We start from the raw sequence: 20000 nt of genomic DNA on the forward strand, positions 1-20000 counted from the left end.
CCCGCCTACCTCCGGTCAATGGTCTCTAACTACACACCCTCAAGACCCCTACGCTCTGCATCTTCTGGCCGCCTCAGACCTACTCCTATCCAAGCTCCGGGAGGGTCATCAAAGAGAAGTCGCCTATTCTCAGTCCTTGCCCCACAATGGTAGAATGAACTACCCACCCCAGTTAGGACAGCCGAAACACGTCCAATCTTTTGCCGTCGACTAAAGACGCACTTCTTCAACCATTATCTGAATTTAAAAAAAAAAAAAAAAAAATCGAACCCTAACTAACCGTACTGTCATGCACTTGTCCTAATAAACTAACCTACACTGTAGCACTCAACACTTTGATGAACATTGTTGCTCAGCTGATAGAGTTGTGCCCTTCCTGATGGCTTGTCGTACAGAACTTGTAAGTCGCTTTGGATAAAAGCGTCAGCTAAATGACTAAATGTAAATGTAAATGTACAGTGTATTCGATGCATAACCATTCGCTGACTTACAGGGTCCTGTGGTGGGAGTTCTGACCACGTTCCCAGTGAACCGGGAAGCTTCAGACAGGCAGCACACTGGCTCTCCCCTACCTACTCTTACTAGTCACGCTGCTGGCCAGTATGACTACTACCATACTGTCTTTATACCTGTATCACTGTACATATTAATACTACAACTCTGTACATACATTTGATTAGCACTACACCCAGTAGTACTAATTTATATATTTTATACCCAGTATACTAACCTGTACATTGTATATTACTATTGCGCTTTACTGTTACATTTGCACTCTGGTTAGATGCCAAACTTATTTTCGTTGTACTGTACTTGTGCTGTATAATGACAATACATTTTAATCTAATCTAATCTAATCTATAATGTTGGTCTGAAGCATAGGAAACACTGGGGCTAGTTCCAAGACATCATGTTGGTCTGAAGCATGTTGTGTATGTTGTGGTGTCACTGTGGATTAAAGCATTTTCCCTCCCAACTTCCTGTGTGTCTGAAGCTTCCTGGTTCACTCGGAAGGAACCCGGGACTCTGTAAATAAACGAATGGCCATGCATTGATTACACTACTGGCAAGTATTTTATACCATTTAATGTCCAAAAATCCAAACCATCTCTTTAAGGTTTAGGCCTTGGTGTTTAGTCCCATCACCTCCTTATCAAAGTCCATGAGGAGAACAATCTTGTCTTCTATGGAGGAGAAGAGGTCGTGTTTGTGGATCAGCTGGTAGACGTCTTTGTGCCTCAGCCTCAGGTAGATCTCTAAGGCTCTGTCATATCGCTGGTCATACGTGTACCTGCAGTGACATACAAACAGGTTATTCAAACAATTAGGCTATTCTGATCAAAATCAAGATGATTTGCATTTTTATGAGTCATTTCAAACGTGTAAAGTAGTGGAGTATCTTTATCTTAATCTTATGGTCACACGTCAATGTTTCACCTATCCTTTTTCATATGTAGCAGTGGTAGTTGGTGGTTTTGGTTTTACATCGATTCTTGTTTAAATCGATAGTCTTTATTTTTGGAACCCTGGCCCTATTGATTGGTAGAGAGTCCTTTCTCAGCACAATCCATGATGTTCTTCCTACTAGCTCTAGATAGTTAGCCACAAACAAATGCAAAGTCAATGAGGTCAAGCTCCTATTTGTACAAGCTGACTGAAACTCACTGGACTTTACTTCAGAGCACACAAAGTACATTTCAGTGAGCTTACAAGTTCTGTACAACAGGTAAGCAGGAAGGATACAACTCTGGCAGCTAAGTAACATTGTTCGACAATATGATACCATCATTTGGGCAATACCAATATTAAAAAAAATGGCCCAATATACAGTCGATCACTAATGCGGATAAACACATTTAATTTGCCTAGAGTATTATTGTCAATACATACATTTTAAACTTAATCCAGTGGCAGAGGTCCACCATTGCTGAATGAATATGGGGTACAACATGGGGATCAATTCTAGAACGACTCACAGTTCAGCCAGCGTGGTGAGCAAGGTGCTGTTCTTGGGGTCCTTCTTTAGGTGGTCGCTCACCGCCTGAACAATGGTCATGTTATTGTAGAGCTCTCCGGGCCATTCTCGAATCAACGTGGCAAAGCCCTTCATGGGGAGAACATAAAGCATGGCACACCATTAACCCTTTCACTGCCACACTACCAAAGGGTTAACCATTTCACAACCACACTACAGAAGGTTAACCCTTTCACTGCCACACTGCAAAGGGTTAACCCTTTCACAACCACACTACAGAAGGTTAACCCTTTCACTACCACACTACAGATGGTTAACCTTCTGTAGTGTGGTAGTGAAAGGGTTAACTGGCATCTAACGATCAAGGGATCAACACCGGATCATCCAGTCAGGGTTAATGAGACTAGTGAGGAGCAAAGTACCTCATAATCATTCTTGAGAAATTCATGTAAGATCATCTCATAGATGGCCGGTCTGAGACGCAGGTCTCCTCTGGGTAAGTACTGACTGATGGCCTGCAGGTGGAGCCAGAGAGCAGAATCAGAGGAGGCAAAACATTTATATCGAGAAGTGAAGAAAGAAACAATAAACAATAATACATCATATTATCAGAGTATACATCATATTATTATAGTATAAACCACATTATTGTAGTATATATCATATTATTAGAGTATACATCATATAATTATAGTATACATCATATTATTAAAGCTGCAATAACTAATAATTTTCTAACAGTATTCGTCTAATTTTCAAAACTGTCTCATTGAATCATGGCATTCAATGATAGTGTTCAAAAAGTTGACTTGCCCCCTCTAGTGGTCATAAAACAATTATGGCAGCTTTAAAAGGAATCTAAGAATCATATTATTAGAGAGAATATCGTACATTAAATTATATTATTAGTGAGAATACATCATATTATTGGACTACTGCACGATGGCGCCAGAAACCTAAGATTCATAAGCATCCCAACGTACCTTTAACTGGCCAATGGTCTTGAACCTGTACACTTCATTCTCCCATAGTTCCATGTTTTTCCCAAGAACCTTTTGACACTTCCTGGATTGGAGGGGAAAGAAAACATCTCTTATAGACCTCCCTCGTGGTTTTATTTACTGCACTCCCTCATGAAAGGCTAACGTTTAATTTATACACCTCGCTCGTGTATTTTTCCTTTTCCTTTTTGGATTGAACAAGAAAAACCGTTGTTTAAATCTGTACAGTAATTAAAACCATTCTGTACCGGGCAGCGCCGTCATAGTCCCCTTTCTCCACCAGGTGGTTGATGTAAGCCATGCCGATCTTCTGAACTTCATGTCGTTTGATGTTTTTAAAGCTGATCTCCGCAGCCATCAAGGCCTCCTTTAAAACAAATTATTTATTTATTATATTGAGACACAGAATACGTTTTGTTTTCGCAATAAAACCTTGATACAGTAGCCTCGTTTAAGGACACGTGATAATAATCTCAGATCAGCATTCAACAACGCTGACCTCGTACTTCTTCTTTTCGAGCAGCCAGTCGATGTGGTCGTCCTGGTCCCGCTCCTTGGCCACTACGATGTCTTTGGGACTGATGATGTAGAAGAGAGGTTCTCCCTCCGAATGTGCTGTTGATGAAGACAAGACATTTTAGATCTCATATCCCCAACGTCATTATGTCAGAGCATATTGGACCTCATTCACCAGCATTGTCTTAAGTTTTCTCTTACGACAACCTCCTACGACAGTTACCCCCGGATTCATCGACACGTGGAGAGGTTGTCTTAAGTTGCCAAAATTATCGCAGCTGCGATCCCCTGAATGAATTACGTCACTCATTCTCAAACTGGAAGCACGTTCTCGTACACCTGCATTTGCATTACAGACACGCCCCCGCCAGCTCCTTATAAGGCAAGGACATGTGCAAAACGTAAGCGAGAGGCTCCCACTGTATTCAACAGGTAGCGCAGAAGCGATTTGCAACTGATCAGAATTAGATTAGATTCAAATGTATTGTCAGCGTGTGTGTGTGTGCGTGATTGGGTTTAGTTCTTATTTATTTATCCACTGTCATTTGCAGTGTTGGTGTAGTGCTTGTATTTATTTTCGGACATCACAATGCCTCTTGAGGCATGACTGTAAATGTAAACCGTAATTTTTTAATCATACAAATAGTCGTATTTATCATTATTATCATTATTTAATTCCAAGGATGTCTGTAGACATGAACGCAATCACCATGATTCCTCCCAAATAAAGCCCTTAAGAACACGGCGCACACCAGTCTGTCCGACTCACGACTGCTCTTCAGCGCGCCTAAATCCTGCTCTTAGCTAAGAGCAAATCCCTGAGAAGGGACTGTTCGTGAATCCCAAAATCGGCCCGAAAAGGTCTTAAGTGGAGCTACGACAAAATTTGTTCTTAACTTTTGTCTTAAGTCTGTTGGTGAATGAGACCCATTGTGCAGAGTCTATGCTGTTTCTCTAAAAGTATTTGTATTATTATTATTATTATTATTATTATTATTATTATTATTATTATTATTATTATTATTATTATTATTATTATTATTATTATTATTATTATTATTATAAATAATAATAATAAACCATATATTATATTTATATAGCTCTTTTATAGAACTCAAATGTGGCTTTACGCTAAAAGGCGGAGGTAATGAGACAAACAACATACAGTACAGGCCTAACACAGACACACGAGGATGGATGGATGGGGGCTAAGGCTACGTTCACACTGCAGATGAAAGTGGCCCAAATCTGATTTCTTTGCTCATATGTGACTCAGAACAGCACAAATCACAGGACAAATCTGATCTTGATTAAATTCGGAAGCCAGCGCAGGGGGGGGGGGGGGGGGGGGTCTCACCCAGGCGATAGTCTCTACACTCGTTATCCTGGAAGTGGCGTACGGTCAGAGCGTCTGAGGAGATCTCCTCACAGGTCTCCGGGAGCGGCTGGATGATGTCGAGACGAGGCCGCGCTCGGACCTCCTCCTCCTGCGTCACACGCATGCAAACAGACCGTTAGAAAGTATATATTCATCTTTCATAATAATTAATGTATTGTAAATGTAACCAATGCAACAGAAAAGGGAGCACATGCACATCTTGCGATTCAATGTAGCTACTGTATGACTTATTTAAAAAGAAATCCTCATCCTAAATGTCTTTCTTGTTTTGAATTTTTTATTTAATCATTGCATTTGTCCCTGTATAATGAATGTTAACCAGCATAATAAAAAAGGGACTTGGGACTACTTTGTTGGAAAACAACATATTTTGGTTTACATCCCAAGTCAAACACGTGTATATCTTTCCATACTGAAAGTTTATTGTTAATATATTAAGTGTGTTAAAAGTATATAAAGAATAATGTACTTTTCTGAGAGTATACTTGCAATGTATTTTTGTTATGTGCTTTCGTGTAATAATTCAAAGCACATTTTTAGTATGCTAGTCATTAACATGCTATAAATGTACTTTAAATACACACAAAAGAAATAATTAAGTTGTACTTTTAGAAACTCATTAAAAGTTAAACAAAAGTTACCAAAAATACATTTAAGTAAAATTGTTATATATTTAAGCACATTAAAGCTTAAGTGGTTTCAATCTAGCACACATTTAGTAAACCTTTTGAATACAAAAGTAAAAGTATACTTTTACAGCCCACGCATCTTCGCTGTGATATAATTCCCACATACCAGCGGCCTGTCATGGATTGTTGCTTAATTATTACCATCTGTTCAGAGTTCTCCTTCACAAAGTACAGGGTGACCAGCTGATCTGCCAGGGGTGCCAGGCCACTGATGAAGAACTCCGTCTCAAAAGCAGACACTGTTTGAAAGAAGCCACAATGGATAATAAAGTCAGAGATAAAACACCCCACTATATTCTGGTCCCTAATCACTGGACTAGTATTACCTTCAGGACCTCTCTTCACACTGGACTAGTATTACCTTCAGGACCTCTATTCACACTGGACTAGTATTACCTTCAGGACCTCTATTCACACTGGACTAGTATTACCTTCAGGACCTCTATTCACACTGGACTAGTGTTACCTTCAGGACCTCTATTCACACTGGACTAGTATTACCTTCAGGACCTCTATTCACACTGGACTAATGTTACCTTCATAACCTCTATTCACACTGGACTAGTATTACCTTCAGGACCTCTATTCACACTGGACTAATGTTACCTTCATAACCTCTATTCACACTGGACTAGTATTACCTTCAGGACCTCTATTCACACTGGACTAATGTTACCTTCAGGACCTCTATTCACACTGGACTAGTATTACCTTCAGGACCTCTATTCACACTGGACTAATGTTACCTTCATAACCTCTATTCACACTGGACTAGTATTACCTTCAGGACCTCTATTCACACTGGACTAATGTTACCTTCAGGACCTCTATTCACACTGGACTAGTATTACCTTCAGGACCTCTATTCACACTGGACTAGTATTACCTTCAGGACCTCTATTCACACTGGACTAATGTTACCTTCAGGACCTCTATTCACACTGGACTAATGTTACCTTCAGGACCTCTATTCACACTGGACTAGTATTACCTTCAGGACCTCTATTCACACTGGACTAGAATGACCTGGAAATGTATTTCCATCAATAGTATTATGCACATTCTGTAACCGTTAACCAATTCATTAATTCTCATAGATGTGATTTATCATAAAAGAATATTGAATTACTCTGCATAATAACATTTTTGCATCAGGCAGTGCATTTGGCGTTGTAGGTTGAGGTGCTTTTTGAAACAATAGTGTTTGATCACGCACCCCAACAGCCAAAACTATGGGCGTGTCAAGTTCAATCTCGGAACACCTCAGTAACAACTTCCGTGTGAATGTATAATCTGGAAATCACAGAGGTCGAGGGTCATTTTCTATTACCGTGGGTTCCCCCACGTAATACTAGTGACAACCTGTTCAATAGTGGGGCACTGCACTGAACACTCACCTATCTCCACATAGCGACTGGGCAAGTCTCTCATCTCGGTGGGATCGCGCTCCTTCACAGCACATATCTGAGGAAGACATACTGTGATATTAGAGAATGGTCCAATACATCTTGTAAAACAAGAAAAAGGCAAAGATTATAATAAACGAAGCTCATGTGAAGCATTTCACTTAATCTTTTTAAAGGCAGCATTCAGATCACTTTTATTTTGGACCTTAGACACTATTCGCGGTGCGTCGCTATGCAGCGTGTTTAGTCCCTTGTTTGAGCCGAATCTGGGTTGAATGTGATTTGTGGAACTCCCTCTGGTGTCGTGGTCGTGGACTTCACTGACCTTTGGGAAGTATTTAGACAGGTACATGGGTATCTTTGTGGTGTAGTGTATCTTGTAGACCAGGCCCATTGCAAGTTGCTGTACTCTGTCGTCTACTCTACTCACCTATGTTGTGTTCATAGGTGTATAAAGTGTATGTTTTGGTAGATCTCAGCCTACCTTTCACACTACCATTTTACAGTATGTTGAAAAGGGGTGGAAATATAATAAGAAAGAACTACTTTCACTAACGTTACTCTATTACTCTACTACATTTGAGATAATAACAAGCGCACCCAACTGAATGCAGCAGTTCGACATGTGGGGCTTGTAGTACAGTATTAGCGAAAGTAAAATAGCGGCATGATATTCACAAGGGTGAATGACCTACAGCATGCCTTGCACCTTTCAAACTACTTTCATGGAGTACTTTTCTACCCCTTTTCAACATCAATGGCAGTGTGAATGGTGTTTAGTAAGGTAGGCTGAGATCAGCTAAAACACACACTGTATATAATTTTCAATGATGAATTGAAAATGGGGGACCCTGATGTAAACAAGACAAAAGTCTTTCTCTGGTCTGCATCCCCATGTGTATTGAGCCGTACTGTATTGTACCCATTCTGCAATCTGTTAATACAATTTTCAATCAATCAATACACGTAGGAACACAATCTCTATTAATGGTGAGAAGTATAAACTCCTTGAGGAGTAGTGTTACAGTCTTATCTTCTAGGACGCTGTGTTTGTGGATGTAATTGTATGTCATATTTTGGCTGTGTTCTAATGACTTGTTAAAAATAAGCAGGATAGGGCGGCCACGTAGCGCAGCGGACTAAGCGTCTCGTCTACCACCGCAGAGACAGTGGGATCGAATCCAGCTACGGTACCTCCGGCTTGGTCGGCCATCCATACTGACACAATTGGCAGTGTCAGTGGGTGGGAAAGCCGGTGGGGTGGGTCCTGGTCGTTGTAAACAGCGACTCCTACAGTTCAGTCTGGGAGCCTGCACAGCAAGGGAAGGATCTGGGGGAGCTAGTGTGACCTTCCACACGTTACACTCCCCCAGTGAGAGTCCGCGCTGCCAGGTGAAAAGAAGCGGTGGGCTGGCTACACATGTGTCGGAGGAAGCATGCGATAGTCTCCACCCTCCCAGACCGACAGTAGGGGGTAGAGTGCGCAACGACCAGGAAGGGGATTGGGAATTGGCATAACGACTAACATTGGGATGGGAAAAAAAATTAAAAAGGAGGGGGGAAAAGATAATACAAAAAAATAAAATAAACAGGATATGTGAGCACAATGGGTTAAGTCGCTAACCTTAATGGAGGTGCCCCAGCCCACAATGAGGGTGGCATTGTCCTTCCAACACAAGCTGCAGGGGTACATGTCAGGCCTCAGGCTCACGTTGTCACGCAACACATTGGTAATCCGCTGTTTAGTGCTGATGTCGTAGATCTTAACACCCTATGGGAGAGCGGGGAACATGGCCATCAGTGTTTCTGAAACTCAGGGGACAGAGACATATAGAAATAGACTGTTTGGTAAAATTTTACATTAACTGGATGCTTATAACACACTACATTCATAGAGGTCCTTCTGCGTAACTGCATGTTTTAAAGAGATCCGTCTGCATAACTGCATGTTTTAAAGAGATCCGTCTGCATAACTGCATGTTTTAAAGAGGTACATTTCAGTGAGCCTCAGCTTGTACACACAGGACCTTGACCCCATTGACTTTGCATTGGTTTGTGGCCAACTATCCAAAGCTAGTATGAGGAACAGCATGGATTGTGCTGGATTGGTAAGTACGAAATATGGTTAGGATTCCAAAATTAGAACTATCTATTAAAAAAAATTGTTATTGTGAAGGGTGAGTGTCAACAATAGTCTTACGACATTGTTGGACCAGGCGATGAGGTTGGCTCTCCACTGGACGTTTGAGATGATGCCTTCACCCTCATGCAGGACAGATGTCTTCCAGCGACTCAGCCAGTTCCTCTCATACAGAAGCAACTAGGGGAGAGAGAGAGAGAGAGAGCGCCCCCAAGAGGTGGACATTGCAATCTGAGATGACAAAAATTATATCTCATATCATGTTCCCACTGTGAAAACAGAATTTGGGAAACATGCTTTCAGCTATGCTGCTCCGTTCTCCTGGAACCTAACCTTGCATAGCCATACCTCTCTCCACACTATGTTAGCACTGTACCAGCACCGGAGAGAGGTCTGGCTGACGTTGTACTGTAATTGTGCTGTATCAATGGCATGCGTATACCCACAGTCTCAGTCCTGTGATCCAGACTACCTGGAACCTACTTCAAAAAGATTTGAAGCTAGATTCAAATATAGCTTGGAATTGATAACTTTGTATCATAACTAACTACCTCAACATATAGTCTAACACTGTAAGTATACTGTATATATATTTATCTATATGTGTATGAATATATCTGCATATATTACTGTTTCCATACATCTACACGCTGTATATAATATTATATTATTATATTATATTATATTAATATTAATATATATATATTCTATAACTACTCTTATTAGTTATAGAGCTGGCCAGTATGGCTTACTACTACCATAGTATATTTATACTTGTATCACTGTACATAATAATACAGTACATACATCATATTAGCATATTTACTCAGTAGCTTTGTTATATAAATTCGATTGAATCACTTGTTACACTGTAGATTACTGTATATACACTGTATATTACACACCTGTCCTGTATATTGCTATTGCACTTTACTGTTACATTTGCACTCTGGTTAGATGCAAACTTCTCTTAGTTTTTGTACTGTATTATGTACATTTGAATTGATTAAAATACATTTGAATCTAATCATTCAAAAGGACACGTTCACACCTGCTTGCCATGCTTCATTGAAATTTGTAAGACATGTTCTACTCTTTTCAGTACTTGTGTGCTTCACAAGTTGTCTTTAATAAAAAAACAAATGTATTTATTGTTTATTATGTTGTTCTACATTATGGAACTTAATGCATGCTGCCTTCTTGACCAGGAGCTGCTTGAGAAAGATATGGAAGTCTCAATGTGATTACCCTGAATTAAATATATATTTTAATTCAATTAAATAAATCAAGGCACATTTTATAATTAGGTTATAGGGAACTAACAAAACACAACAATGTCTCCAACTCAAGATATTCTAAAATTATACTAAATTGGAACTATACTACGGAATGTACTGCAGCTCTGCAGTCTACTCCCTAGGGGGCAGTAGAGGAGCAGTACAAAGCATAACAGAGGGGCAGGTAGCCGTTATGAGCCGTCTCCCGGTATAGCTGCAGCGTTAGTTTCATTTGATGAGGTCAAATTTGATTAAAATGAGGCCATTTCCACTTCAGAGAATTTAGACAAAAAGACAGTGAAGACAAACTGCCATTACAAACCAATGAACACATCAAATTCAGTGATGGAAGCAGTAATTGTATCAAATTGATTAGGCTGATAGTACTGCAGCCAAATTTAAGTGTAAACGTATATACAATTATATAAAAGACCTCTAAAAAATAGTTAGAGAAAGTGATACATTCCATGAAGTGCCTACTTACTGTATACTACTGCTGTACTACTGCTGTACTACTTGGATGTGTCATGTGTCATTCTAACTTTGAAGCTAGCAATACTTCTTTCAGCTGCAATCATTTGTATTATGGTCAGTACTGCTGCTGCTAATAAAAGACAGATATTTGAGAACATTTATTTTTCTATCACTAATCTAATGTGTAGCAGAAGACATCTTACTCGTCATAGAGGTGTGCAGAACAGTTCAGAAACGGAGGCCCCGGAGTGTAGTATATACTTTAAAGGGCACATACAATGGAAAATGGGCTTCGCATAGAGTGTCTGTAAAGATTGGACAGTGAGTCTGAAGTGTTATGTAGGCGCTGGGGGGAGATAGGTACTCCCTGCCGCTTGGCCTGAGGGGTTTGAAGTCTAAGGATTAACAAGCCTAAAGCAGTTTGTGATGTCACAACAATGGGATAAATTAGCTTCAATTAAATCAATTAGCTGTCCTTTTTGGAGCCAGGAACACCTGGCCTACCTAATGTACTGCCCAGTTTGTAAAGTTATTTTACACTTGGCTGTGGGATAGCCAGGCAGGGAATTAAAAATGTATAATAATGTTTTTTTTTTTAAACAGTGTGTTCAATAAATTGAATAAAATAGTCGAGAATGAATGGAAGCGGACATGGCCGGTTAGCCTTCTGGAGAGGTGTCCATGTCCGCTTCCATTCATTGTGCTAAGCTAGGCTAACATGCAGCCAGATGGCTTTCTACTGAACGCACAGAGAGGAAACGGGTATCTATCTTCTTGTCTCTCTCTCTGGAGAAGACGATACGCTAATGTCCCAAAATGTTGGCGTGTTCTTTTAAATCAAGATGTCGTACTACGCGCTGTCCAGTGCCAACTCTGTCTCACCGCCTTTCGGACCAACCCTGTACGACGTGGTATATAACCCGATTGCCGATCGGCCTGTCATCACGACCGCGGGGGGGGGGGTGCAGGGAGGGCGGGTAGAGCTGTGGTTATGTTAATGCTCAACAGTTTCCTCCACAAAGAGGCCATGTGACGGTGGCACGGCGGAGCCTGAATTGAATTGCCTCTGACAGTGTGTGGCTCCTGCGGAGGCGTATTGATTTCCATCCCAGGCGCCGCGTGAAAGGTCTCCGCGACTCGGCGAGGAGAGAAAAATCAGGGCCAATTGAAGGAAAACGGCAAATTAACACTAACAATACAGGGTTTCACAGGAACACAGTGTTTCTCTCGCCGCCGCCGCCGCCGTACGCACGGATAGATATAGACCTACTTTATGGATGTTTTTTACATTGACGTTAGGCTACTGTAGTTATACACGTGCAGTTTTCTATATCACACGTTGTACACTTGGTGATACAAAGTACATTTGACGATGGACTATGAACTCGATGTCTGCTACAGTTCCCGTCTGCCGTAACCGGCAGAGGAGACCTTCAGCGGCGAGATCAATGCGTGTGTCCGCCGGAAATCCTGAGACCGGCGGTGGGCCTCCTCTGGATAATGACATCTATTTTGCTGCGCGCTTGTGGAGCGTTGCCTTTTCAAACACTTTAGAGCGAACAGCACTTTGTGAAAATGGGCCACACTCCCCCCAGAGAGACAGAAGAAGTAAGAGCCTTTCACGCCAGAGACAAGAGGCCCTCATGCAGCCTTCAGCCAAGACCCCGGTGAGAGAAGGTTCACGGTACTTTGTTTCACCTACGCACAATCATAATGAGCCGGTGTGGTGGAACATGTCTCAATGTGGTGAATACACGATAGAGAATAGAGAAATACTATTCAGACCGACCTTGGCGCCTCCGGTGACAAACTGTTTGTAGTTTGATCTGCTGAACTGAGGGTGTAAAGCCACCACCTGGAGAGAAGTACAAGACGACATGTTTTATGTTTACGTTTATTAGGATCCCCATTAGTCATCACCAACGTGTCGACTATTCTTCCTGGGGTCCGCACAGATATTTATATACACATACAAATATGAAACATTCAGTATAAATCAGTCATATATCACATACAGTACATAATCAATTAAATTAAACAAAAGAAGGTCATAGGTGAATCCATTTCACCATACCTTTAAAACAAAAACAAAGTAATCCGAAGATGTTTGGATAACATGGCTGCAGCTACACTCATGCATGACATATATTGATTTCCTTCCGGATTATGGCTCCTTTAAATTTCTTTTTGAAACCGTCCTTGTTTTCCGTCCATATGATATGTAATGGGATCCTATTCCAATATGTTATGGCTCTCTATACATTGCAGTTTTCTTGAGAGCATTGGTTCTAGGCAGAGGTAGGGTAACGCGACTACTTGAAGCATGTCTGGTATTATGGTCATGTCTATCATTGGTGGTGGATAAAAGTATAGAATGTTACACCAGCAACGCTCGAGTGCGGCCGTTGGATTATCATTTACAGTAGTCTATAGGTGCGCAATATTCTTTAAAAATACTTTTTTCTTTGTAAAAAAGTGTTATAAACTAAAAGGAGTGACATAAAATACACATACTGCATAATGGACAGACAGATAGAACATAACATGAAAAGGTTAACATAAAATGTGTGATGGTATGATAAAAGTTGGAGCAGAGATTGCAAGTTGGCGTGTAAGGCAAAAAAAAAGTGGGATGTGTGGTAGAGAAGAGGACAGTGTTATAGTCATAATAAATGTACCAGGTAATAGAGATATCAATATAATAACCACCAAAAATACATACAAATGTAATGTCATCATGGTATACCGTAATTCCTCTAATAGTAACCGGGTCTCAAATACAAGCCGGGTCTCTATTAATGGCCGGGTGCGCTCTTGAGCTAAGCAATTATAAGCCGGCCTCCTAATACAAGCCGGGTTACTAATATACTGAGCTGCATACTGAGCTAGTTACTTGATTTCACTTTGAAAACGTTGAAATGACCAGTGACCACCTGTAATTGCACTGTTTACTATTTCATACAGTACTTGGTTTCAATAAATGAACCCAGTACATTTTACTGGGTTCAAACTGACACAAAATGTTGATTTATTCATTATGATCAGTTTGAAAATTTGAAATATAGGCCTCCCTCTTATACAGGCCTCCTCCTAATACAAGCCTGGTACCCGCTACAGTTGAAACAAATACAAGCCGGGGTTACTATTAGAGGAATTACGTTAATATAGTTAGTAATGACCAGTATTCATGATTCATGAATATCCATGTATTCGTTAAGTTGGTATTGGAATCTCAGTTCAGTATTCGGAAACTTTTTTCGAAAAGTGGAAGCATGTCTCCCCATCTACACACAGCAGTTGGATTAAGGTTAAAAAAAAATAAGGTTCTCATTGAAAGGATCTTCAAATCTCCATTTAAGAAAACTTGGAGACCCTTCAACACCCACGCACAGACCCTGAGACTTACGGAGGAGTGATGTGGGCCTGAGCTACAGCTGTGTTTGTTCATACTGTGCTGCTATTTCTTAGTATAGTGATTTTCGGTGTGCTCGGTGTAGTATTCTTTATTTGTATCTTGAGGATGTGGTGGGGCAGTGGGGGGGGGGGGGCAGGAGTGTTGTGGGTGTGTATGCAAATAAACAGATTTAAAAACGGTTAGAAATGAAGAAACTCACTTTGATGGGACAGTCGAAGCTCTCGTGGAAGCCCTCTCTCGTATACAGTCCAAGCACTTGAACCTGAGACACGCACACAAACACAACATGTCACAATGGGAACCGCATTGCTCATCATTTCGCCCCTTTAATTGCTGTCTGCAACCGTCTGCGAGGCCAGCAAGGGGAGCTGTGGTCAGGAAATACTTCCTGATTGGCTCCCTTTCCTTCCTCCAGGGGCACCAATTAGTGGACAGGTTGATTCTCTGGACCCTCTGGGGTTTTGAAACAAGGGTCCTAATCTCTGACTTAGCCACCGCCTCTGTCGGCTACAGCGAACTCTAACGTAGGAACTAGTATATAACAGACAGTTTTCCTGTATGCGTTTGTGTGTGAGCGAAAAAAAATACCTGATGTTCTTTTTAACCCTTTCACCACCACACTACAGAAGGTTAACCTTTCACTACCACACTCGTCTGGAGTGTGGTAGTGAAAGGGTTAACCTTCTGTAGTGTGGTAGTGAAAGGGTTAACCCTTTGCCGTGTGGCAGTGGAAAGGGTTAACCGTATGTGGTGTGATAGTGAACGGGTTAACCTTTTCACTGTGGTAGTGAAAGGGTTAACCCTTTGTCGTGTGGCAGTGAAAGGGTTAACCTTCTGTACTGTCGCAGTGAAAGGGTTAACCCTTTGGTAGTGTGGTAGTGAAAGGGTTAACCTTCTGTAGTGTGGTAGTGAAAGGGTTAACCCTTTGCCGTGTGGCAGTGGAAAGGGTTAACCGTATGTGGTGTGATAGTGAACGGGTTAACCTTTTCACTGTGGTAGTGAAAGGGTTAACCCTTTGTCGTGTGGCAGTGAAAGGGTTAACCTTCTGTACTGTCGCAGTGAAAGGGTTAACCCTTTGGTAGTGTGGTAGTGAAAGGGTTAAGAGGAACAACATGCTCCGTTGCGGTCTCCCTTTTTATAAAAATAATTTGGAACAGCATCGACGATTAAGGATTACGTTATAAGATTTCAAAAGGATTAACAGCAAAAAAAAAATATATATACAAATCGCTCGGGGATAAACAATCGCTGTGGCTTGGGTTTTAATTGTCTGCGCCACTTAATGCGACAAGATCTTGTTCTGTGCCACCAGAGCGCCGGCGAACGGAGGAGGTGGGTGGGGAGCGGGCGGTATCAGAGAGCATATCTCTCGACTGCAAAATCCATGAAGGCTTGTAGTAGTGATGATGAGGAGAGTGGAGATAACAGCGAGGTGTGGGAGACGCACGGAGTGAGGGATCCGCAGCAGACAGCTGACTGACGGGCAGCGCTGCTCTCTCCTTTCAACGCTCCTCAAAACGGGCACCGGGCGGCTTTTTATGACAATGAAAACTTGTGGATTTATGAGCACAGATATGGAGGAAGATAGAAGTCCCGGGTTTATCAGAAGAGTGAAGGAGGGGGTATGAACTCCCTTTCAGATACTTCAGCTGGAATGCCCTCACACACACACCCAAATCTTAAAAGGAACACTTTAAGTTTAACATGCCACATCTTGAAAGAATATTTTGGGAAATGTTCTTATTCTCCATTGTTCAGTGTGTCATATATGTTATGATGAATTGAAAATGGGGGACCCTGATGTAAACAAGATGAAAGTCTTCCTCTGGTCTGCATCCCCTTAACAATTGTATATGTATTGAGCTGTACTGTACCCATTCTGCAATCTGTTAATAACGTTTTCAATCAATCAATCAATCAATCCATCTCCCCTAGAGTCAGATATTGATATCAATTTGTGGGTGTTGTGTTGGACTGGGTGGGTGGGTTGTGCTTGGGAGAGCTCCGGTATGCATGATGATTGTATCGTCTTGTATTGTGTTATGTATTGTATTTTCTTGTTACTCTGTGTTTAGGACCCCCACGTAAATGAGATGGTTCATCTCAAGGGGATTTATCCTTTCAATAAATACATTTCAAATTTAATTTGTGTGTCCAGTAGCCCCAGAGAGAGCGCTCCAGGTGCATGTCAGCCTAGCTCTGTCAAAAGTGAAGACATACTAAGTTCCAACAACTCCAAAAATGACGCACAGTGATGAAACAGATACCAATCTTCTAGTCTGACCCTAGGAAAGATGGCAAATAAGTGCATTTCCCAAAATGTTGAAGTGTTCCTTTAAAGATGCACATTTGTACAATTTGTACCATGTAGACTCAACCACACACAAAGGTTAATGGAATAAGCACGTCAGTTAGTGGTTGAGTCAACAAGGTCCGTGTTTGCCGAACCGTATGAAATGAGGACCGAGTCGACTCGACCACTAAATCACCTGTTTGACCCGCCGACCTTCTTCAGGCAATTAAACAAAATGGTGGTCCACAGATGTCACACAAGAAGTCTAGTGTGAATCAAGTGAACGGCCTGAGAAATGGTTTTCGACTAGATAAAAATGGGAACCATATTGTTTTACACTTTCATATATATATTTTTTTTTATTGGTCTTTTTCCCCCTCCATTTTCCTCCGATTTTCTCCCATCCCAATGTTAGTCGTATGCCAATTCCCAGTCCCTTCCTGATCGCTGCGCACTTACCCCCCACAGTCAGATCATCTGGGAGAGTGGAGGCTACCACGTGCTTCCTCCGACACACGTCCAGCCAATCACCGCTTCTTTTCACCTGGCAGCGCGGATCCTCCCTGAGAGGGCGTAGCGTGTGGGAGGACCACACTATCCCCCTCACGTCCAATCCGCGCTTAGCAGGCGCCCCGACCGAACTGTAGGAGTCGCTGTTTACAACGACCCGGACCCACCCCGCCAGCTTCTCCCACCCTCTGATACAGCCAATTGTATCAGTGCAGACGGCCAGCCAAGCTGGTGACAACCCCGGAGCTGTGAGCTGGATTCGAACAGGCGAATCGAGCTCACAGCTCCGGGGCTGGTGACGAACGCAATCTCCGCTCGGCCACCTAACCGCTTACACTTTCATATTTGTAACATCTGCAAGATATCACAAAGGGACAGCACATTTGAAATCACGATCAGACAAGCCATTGAGGAGTAGTTCCTGTTTTTAGTTTTAGTAGTCGTTTTAGCCGTCGACTAAAGACAACTTCTTCTAACCTTCTTACTGTCATGCACTCGTCCTAATATACTAACCTACAATGTAGCACTCAACACTTTGATGAACATTGTACCCTTCCTGCTGACTTGTTGTACAAAACTTGTAAGTAGCTTGGGATAAAATTGTCAGCTACATGACAAAATGTAAATGTAAAAGTAGTAGAATAGCGCCACTATGAGGTGAAATGAAAGGCCTTCCACAGGCCTTCTTGCTATAGCAACAGGTTTGGTGCAAATTGGAAAAAAGCTTTCACAATTTAACACCTCCTATTCTATTTACCATGCATTCTTCCATGAAATTTGTCTGGATCTGACAGTCAGAGGGTTTGTATCTAAATCATATGGTGCCTATCGATGCCCCACAGCAAGTTTCATGGAACCAGGTGAACAGATTAGGAGAAGGGAAAATGCCCCAGAGTTTTTAATGACCGACTACAGATCAGTGGCACCGACATCTCATGTCAAAAAGACCCTGGAGACGCTGGTGTTAAGAGCACCTCAGACCCGCTGTGAGAGACTCCCTAGACCCGCTTCTATTTGGCCGCCAGGAGCATGTCGGGTGGACTATACCACCATCAGCTCCCCTGGGTTTACTCCCACCTGGAGGAAGCTGGTGAACACCATGTTCTTTGACGTCTCCAGTGCTTTCAACCATCTCATCTCTCCTGCTGGGGGAATAAGCTCAGAGAGAAGAAGGTAGATGCATCTACATCTACAGTGTCCTGGATCACTGGCTACCTGACTGGCAGGCCGCGGTTCGTTGGTTCAACGGCAACACAGGAGCACCCCGGGGAACCGTCCTAGTCACCATTTCTATTTACCCACTATAAATCAGACTTCAGGTATACGGTAACCCAACTGCATGCATGCCATCTCTAGAAGATATCTGATGACTCTGCAATAGTTGGGTGCATCAAAGAGGGGATCAAGGAGGACTACATGAGTTTGGTTGGATAACTTATCCAGTGGAGCACAGAGAACCACCTGCAGCTCAATATAAGCAAGACCAAGGAGAGAGCCCTGACCCAGATCGCCATCCAGGGGGAGGGTTCAGAGAGGCACCTGGGGATCCACATCAATAACAAACTGGACTGGTCTGATAACAACAATGCTCTCTACCAGAAGGGACAACGCAGACATTCAACATGTGCAATACACTGTTGATAATGTTCTACCAGTCTGTGGTGAGCAACACACTGACAGGTTGAATCAGCTCTGTCATTGGACTGGCTCTCAACCCTCTCAACTTTATGCTGGAGGAAATAATGGTGATCTATCTATCTATCTATCTATCTATCTATCTATCTATCTATCTATCTATCTATCTATCTATCTATCTATCTATCTATCTATCTATCTATCTATCTATCTATCTATCTATCTATCTATCTATCTATCTATCTATCTATCCATATATTACACTTAAGATCCACCTAATTAGTATAACCTAAGTCTTTAACAGTGATAACATCGAAGATGATATGATTCATAATCTGAGTAGGGTGAATTTCTGAAAGATGAAACACAGCGATTATTTTGCATGTGGCCCCCCCCCAGGGATGTGTGAGCAGCCCAGTGCTGCGTGGAGAGGTCCCACCTTGCCGTCCTCGGAGCAGATGCCCACGTTCTCCCCGCTCTCGTCCAGGCTGATCTGGTTGATCTTCACGGAACTCTGGAGGTGACAGAATATACATGTATGTCCATTTTATTACATTTTATTATAAACCTTTATTTCAACTTGTAATATCATTCAATATCTGTTTCAATATACATTTTGAAAAGAGATTTAAATAAAAATGAACCTTCTTACTATCATGCACTCTTCCTACTATACTAATTATGTCTTTACTATGCACTCATCACTGCAGCACCCACCCAGGTTTCAGCACTGTTTGATGGACATTGTTACTCAGTTAGTCGTACCCTTCCTGCTGACTTGTCGTACAGAACTTGTAAGTCGCTTTGGATAAAAGTGTCAGCTAAATGACTAAATGTAATGTATACCGGTATCACAACTTTTCAACATTTATATCTTATTATTACGACAGCGGCCAGCCGTGGAAATATCTTTAGTGGCTGGCCGAATGTTACTACCTGGCAGTGTAAATGCAGTGAAGTAAAAGAGGAGTTTAATTATATCCCCCCCCCAACAACAGTGTCAAATAGTTAGCTTTCATTTGAATCCTTTCAAATTTGCAATGCACATTTATAACGCCTAGACCCGGCCTAGAGGGTGAACCCTATTGATTTTTTTTGGCCCCATGACCTTTCCTCTAGTGCCACCATCAGGCCAAACCTTCCATCTTTGAATTAGTGCATCTCCAATAGCTTTCATTCAAATCTATTGTAATTTGCTGTGCCCAGTCATTACTCCTAGATGACGAATGATATTTATTTTGGTGACCCCATGACCTTTCCTCTGGCACCA

General features: G+C 41.8%; 1 protein-coding gene across 1 annotated transcript in view; it reads right to left on the reverse strand.

Moving 5' to 3' along the window:
* vps41 (VPS41 subunit of HOPS complex) overlaps nucleotides 1-20000 on the reverse strand; it is a 51579-nt gene that overhangs the window by 16455 nt on the left and 15124 nt on the right. The window contains exons 5-18 of the mRNA XM_084326247.1: nucleotides 19170-19244; nucleotides 14492-14554; nucleotides 12667-12732; nucleotides 9187-9306; nucleotides 8611-8757; nucleotides 6978-7044; nucleotides 5722-5819; nucleotides 4850-4979; nucleotides 3476-3591; nucleotides 3225-3343; nucleotides 2959-3040; nucleotides 2398-2490; nucleotides 1977-2104; nucleotides 1147-1291 (exon numbers count right to left, since the gene is read on the reverse strand). Of these exons, the coding sequence (XP_084182373.1) occupies nucleotides 1147-1291; nucleotides 1977-2104; nucleotides 2398-2490; nucleotides 2959-3040; nucleotides 3225-3343; nucleotides 3476-3591; nucleotides 4850-4979; nucleotides 5722-5819; nucleotides 6978-7044; nucleotides 8611-8757; nucleotides 9187-9306; nucleotides 12667-12732; nucleotides 14492-14554; nucleotides 19170-19244 (1449 nt within the window). The remainder of the gene's footprint in view (nucleotides 1-1146; nucleotides 1292-1976; nucleotides 2105-2397; nucleotides 2491-2958; nucleotides 3041-3224; nucleotides 3344-3475; nucleotides 3592-4849; nucleotides 4980-5721; nucleotides 5820-6977; nucleotides 7045-8610; nucleotides 8758-9186; nucleotides 9307-12666; nucleotides 12733-14491; nucleotides 14555-19169; nucleotides 19245-20000) is intronic.

This window comes from Notolepis coatsorum (assembly GCF_963971535.1).
Source record: "Notolepis coatsorum genome assembly, chromosome: 12".
Lineage (NCBI taxonomy): Eukaryota > Metazoa > Chordata > Actinopteri > Aulopiformes > Paralepididae > Notolepis > Notolepis coatsorum.